The sequence below is a fragment of the Pieris rapae genome, chromosome 12, assembly GCF_905147795.1.
Source record: "Pieris rapae chromosome 12, ilPieRapa1.1, whole genome shotgun sequence".
Classification (NCBI taxonomy): Eukaryota; Metazoa; Arthropoda; class Insecta; order Lepidoptera; family Pieridae; genus Pieris; species Pieris rapae.
The window spans coordinates 9,772,774-9,778,621 of NC_059520.1; the positions used below are offsets into that span (position 1 = coordinate 9,772,774).

General features: G+C 36.0%; 1 protein-coding gene across 1 annotated transcript; it reads left to right on the forward strand.

Annotated features, from left to right (window-relative positions):
* The first annotated feature begins 4,139 nt into the window (after nt 1-4,139).
* On the forward strand, nt 4,140-5,470 carry LOC110996690 (transcription factor sox-3). Its single transcript, XM_022264502.2, has one exon. The coding sequence runs from the start codon at nt 4,223-4,225 to the stop codon at nt 4,958-4,960; it is 738 nt and encodes a 245-aa protein (XP_022120194.1). The 5' UTR covers nt 4,140-4,222; the 3' UTR covers nt 4,961-5,470.
* The last annotated feature ends 378 nt before the right edge of the window (nt 5,471-5,848 follow it).

Consider the following 5,848-nt stretch of genomic DNA (forward strand, 5'->3'; position numbering starts at 1 on the left):
CCATAAAAACTTGAAAAGACACGCGAACATTTTAAACAATAGATCTATTAAATAGTTATAAAATAAATATGAAAACTGGCGTCTGTAAAGCGGCACGCGCTTTTTACCTTTTTTTATGATTTGAACATTCATTTTAATTACAATGTAAAAAAATTACCAAAATTCCATGAAACGTTAATAATTACATTATTTTAAAGTTTGTTATTAATTTGTTCAACAAAAAGCTTTCATTGTGTCAACCAACAAAGGCGGTAACTATGACAGTCTCTGGAACTCATAGTTTTATTATTATTATTATTTTTTTCACTACATTGTTCTATCTTAACAGTAATTACTAATACGATAGAATACCAAAATAACTCCCACACCAACTATTCTAGATAAAAACATTAAAAACTAAACTTACATTCCTAAATCTATCTATCCATAACTAACAATATAGCAAGCAACTTTTGTGAACTCAGCCAGTGTACAAACAAATAGGTCCACCTCAATAGAAACTCTGTTCACTATCCGTATTGCCCGCGTGAGTGGCGCTTTGCTAACCAAGTTGGAATGTGCGCCCGGTACATCCAAAAGTTTAGACGTAAGTCTCAGGTTTCTACTTGGTACCCGTAGACCCAGTCTACTAATAGTTACCAGTCTACTACCTTTAGTTACTAATAGTTCCATAGCATTAACCACCTAGTGGTATCAACATCCAACTGCCATCCCTGGGGTTGTAGGTTCGATCTTCGGCTTTGCACTAATTGATTTTCTATGAACACATTAACAACTCGTTCTTAGTGAAAGAAAATATTGTAAGGAAACCGGCATGTATTCGACCTAAATAGATGGCAGTGTGTGTCAGGCACATAAGACTAATCACCTAATTTCCTATTACCAATGTTTACGGGTCAGATGCAAAAATCGGAGGTCCAGACATAACAGGTTTAAACGCCATAGGTATTTATTCGTTTAGTTAAAGAAAAAGTAAACTTCACTGTTACAAAACCGAAACCGTTGATTCGTCCGAGTGGCATGTCATGTAACATAAGTTTTACTTCACGTCACCTAGATGGCGCCACTCGTCTTAGAATACTAAACTTACAGAACTTTGTTTATGTACTTGAACGTAATTAAAACTAAAGGAATTTCCTTAAAGCAGTAAAATAAATTTTCCTTTTATAGGTACTTATGAAAATAGCATCTAGGTATACAATTAGTTAGTGGTTTCATATTTTGGATGGACGATATTTCAATTTCACAAACCCTAATAATATATTAGGGTTTGTGGCTATACTAATAAATACTAACTGTAACCAGTATATTAAAATATTATTTAAGTAAGCTGTATTAGCGAATACTTGACCGTCACCGGGCCTGGTTTAGTCTATCAATAATTAATTTCTGAAGCCAGAGTTCTTTCGGTGCCAGTAGGTATAGCTGCCCTTCTTCGTTTTGCCCTTATATGAGTTAACTTAGCCTTCATTTAAAGTAGCTAAAAACCAACATATGGAATATTTTCTACACCCACGAAGCCCACTTTTCCGGTTTAAAAAAAGTAATAAATAAAACTAACTTTTCCATATTTACTGAAAATTGTAAAATTTTTCTACTATACTGGGTTTGGTAAAGAATGGAATCAGTCGTCTTATATAAATAAAGACCATTAACTGACATTAATAAGTAGGTATACTTGCTTTATACTAAATAAAATACAAATCTATATGGTTAAACAGTCATAGTTATATGTTAGTCAAGGACACGTCGCTGGTTCAAGAAATTCAACAGAAGATAGGTCTCTCTGCATCTTCTACCTCATATACAATGCAGAGGAGTTGTTCGGATTAATATCCGCAGCTGAGTTTCATATTCGGACGTCAAGGCAGAAATACCATCCGTATCATCAGGACATCCGTCGTTCCACAACTTAGCGTTTTGAAAGTCAGTTTTTGGCACGCACCACAACTATGTGGAATCAATTCAAGTATCTGTTTCGAAACCTATTCTACTTAGGGTCCAAGAAAAGTGCAAGCGTCCAATTCTTAAAAGCAGCAACTCACTTGCGTGCCTTCGGGCAATGTGAGTGTCCATGGGCGGAATCACTTAACATCAGGTGAGCCTTCTGTCCCATTTTCCCCTGAGACACATAAAAGTCGCTTGAAGTATTTGACTACTCAATAAGGTTTAAAATCTTTATTTGATTATGAACTTTTCCTAAGAAGGTACCTAATAGTATTCACAATAAAAAGGTAAGATTATGAACTCAAAGTTTTTATAGCTAAAAAATTACGAAAGAAGTAAAACAAAAAAGTATAATTATTTTATTGCACTAAGAATTCTAAAAAAGGACAATACTCTAGGTTGTTACAAAATACAAAAAATAATATATTTATAACATACAGTAAATTCAACGGTAATATTAAGAGATGCGATTCCTTTTTCCATAATCTAAGTTTACTGTGATTTGATTGTCTAAAACAAAACAAGTTATCGATTTTTTGCTATTCATTTGGTTCTTCGGTGCTTACTTTTGAGATCATTATTATATAGTTTTCATAGAATTTTAGAATTATACTAACAACAAAACAGTACTTTATATAAAATAAATGGAATTGAATTGTAGACAATTGATTTACATCGAACCCAGTAGGTACCACTGTTAAAAAACAGTGTGTGTTACTCGAAATTCAAATAAACATTTCATTTTAAAAAAATTATTATTCGCATTTATTTTATTGATAATCACGCTATTGTTCTAGTTAATTCAGAATAAGGAAGTTTTGAACATTTGTAATGTATCAAATTACAATTGTCTTACAATTTTTATCTTAAACATGAAATTATCGATAGTAGGTATTAGGTATTATTATAGGTAGGCTAAATCAGTGGTTAAGCGTTCAACCTGAGTACGGCGTTTGAAATCCGGCGTGATTTGTCTTCATGCTCAATTAACACGGGCTTAGGAAAACATTGTGAAATACACCCAATTTTCAACGTGTGTCAGGAACTCTATTAGGATTTCTAAATATCAGTAACCCTTTCTTATATGATTTTATATTCCGGTATCGCGTCTTATTAGAAACTCTACATAATTAATTATACCTGCAATATATAGACCATTTTATATTACTAAGAAAAGTTAATGTAATAAAGATTAAGTAGGTATATATTGTTACAACGGTGACCCACCAGAGCTGGTGCGTTCCTTGGTCAACGAATTAGTCCCGCAGTAGGTAAATGTTGCCAGCGTTAATGCTCTGCCACAGGCGCCAAACTTATTTCATTTATAAATTTTTAATTATTATTATTACTATATAGGAATATGATATATACTGTACGTTTGAGTGTTTGAAATAAATAACTTATTGGCTTAACATTTAATTAAACCATTAACTGGACTGTAAAACATACTTAGAAATAATAAAATCTGCAAGCAAATTACGCGTTCGTCACGCGTTGGTATCTTTAATATTATAATAAATGTACTGGTCTTCTTAAGATTATTTTTATGAATTAAAATGATATTCGAGCAGACACCGAAGTTGAGATAACAAAAGATTAATACTAAGTAATACAAATAAAACGTCTATCCATACAAATTCACGATAATGTTTACATTAGGTTCCAATATAGGTACAGAACTGAGCACCTCTTATATTTGAATATCCACTCTGTATTTACTTAAAAGCCGATTTTTTTACCTAACACATCTTGAACGCATAAGTGGTATAAGTCGTTAAATAAATATTAAAGTCAGATTGTCACGATTCAAACTCACAGAACTCATATCAAAAAGTATAACATTAAAAACATCAATTGAATATTTCATAAACTTCAATAAGTAGCAATAAAAAGGTCTTTGATTGAAGCACTAAAGAAACTTCGAAATAGAAGTGTGAAGCAAAGCTCGCTTCTATTCCAGCGGTTATATCATGCATGAAGTCGTGTTGAGGCGATATGCCTCGCTTGTACAGCATGGGGTATTGTTGCGAGCGAGCCGGATATACGGCCCGTCACAAGACAGACAGAGACAGCGATAACCGCAAGGTGGGCCGAACTGAACGGCCCCCATTGGCGGGTCCCACCCCGCCCCTTTCCCGTCCCGCGCCGACCCGATACCCACGCGAGAACCACACAGGCTCCTCAGTCTATCGCCCGACTTCGAAGCGAAACAATCGCCTTCTCAGTGCCCATTCACCTTTGTGCCATACAGCTAATGCTATAATTGTCTTCGACAATGTCGACACTTAGTCATCACCCGTACGCGTTTTCCATGCATCCCGGTATGCTCCCGGAATACCCGAGCGCTCCACAGCCCTTGCCGGCTTCTTCACCTCAGTCAGAAGGACACATCAAAAGACCCATGAACGCTTTCATGGTGTGGTCCAGGCTACAACGACGTCAAATTGCCAAGGACAACCCGAAGATGCACAATTCAGAGATATCAAAGCGGCTCGGTGCTGAGTGGAAGTTGTTGTCTGAAATGCAGAAGAGACCGTTCATTGACGAAGCGAAGAGGCTCCGTGCCTTGCACATGAAGGAGCACCCGGACTACAAATATAGGCCGCGCAGGAAGCCCAAGCCTGCGACACCCGGCAGCGCACCCGGGGCTGGCGCTTTTCCAAGCTTCCCGCTGCCCTATTTCGCCGGCCCGGCCCCAAATGTTGGACAATTTGACGCATTATCATACCCAGCAGTGTCACCTTACTTCCCTCATCAACTGGACCATCTGCAGTTTTCAAAACTAATGGCTCCAACGGCAGAAAAGTTGCCGACGGCATCATCAGCGGCGGCGGTCGTTTCGTCCTTCTATTCGTCTCTGTATACGACTCCGACGGGACCACCTAAGCCGTTTTCATCACCTCTGTTCCACCAGTACGGAGTTGCCCCATCATCCCCCGTGTCTCCAGTGACTCCGACACAGCACAGCCCGCATGATGACCAGCTAAGGCGGCCGGTCTCCGTGATCTATTGAAGACCGCTGTCCCTTCCCTGAAGTGAACATCAGTGGAGTGTTATAGACGATTAAGACGTGATTATTTATTGTTTTAGATTAAAGCTTAGTTAAAGTGCGTCATATCAAGTGTTCTGTATATATGTTGGAGTAGTTAGTGAGCGGTTTAAGTTAACTGTGATTTTGTTTCGACGCATTCTGTAGACTAGCCGACGTCAGCTAAGTGAGATTTGTACCAAAAAGAGATTATCTTGTAGCTAGGAGTAAGACTGTCGAAATATTTCTCGTCACTTCCCTTTGTTAAGTTTTATCGTGTAGATCTCGTGCGAGATTCGTCTGTAAGTTGTAAATTATTTATTACGACCAGTTATCGTGAAGAATTTATTTGTAAAATAGTTGATCATACTCTAAGGTTAGCATGTTTCTTTGTAAATACTAGTGTTATAACTGAATCGATGTCATTACCAACGATGTATTATAGAGTAAAGAACTTTGTTAACGCCATAAATAAACAAAATTGTTTTTATTTTATATATTTCGTTTTCTTTCCTTTCTCTCTATTAGTTATAGAAGACATAGATAAATATTCCACGTTTACTAAACGTTTACTAGATGGGTAAACAATCTTTTTGCCTTATTTATATCTTAAAACTTAAGAGACAAGACAAGAAGTCTTAATTTTAAATAAACTAGATATTTTGTCCGTTAATAGTAATACACAATACACATTATATTATTACACAATACAGTTATATTTTAAAATAACTAAATTATAAAAAGTCTAAAATCATTTAATTCTAATAACATTTTAAAAAACAGTTACCGCTCCAATGTTAGTTAATAATATCTTGATAAAGGATGCTGGCTTTATCTTTGAAAAAACTCTTTTAATCGAGACTTTATAATGAA

What these genes read in the sequence shown, in the direction of transcription:
- LOC110996690 (XM_022264502.2), top strand. Translation starts at nt 4,223, where the DNA reads ATGTCGACACTTAGTCATCACCCGTACGCGTTTTCCATGCATCCCGGT.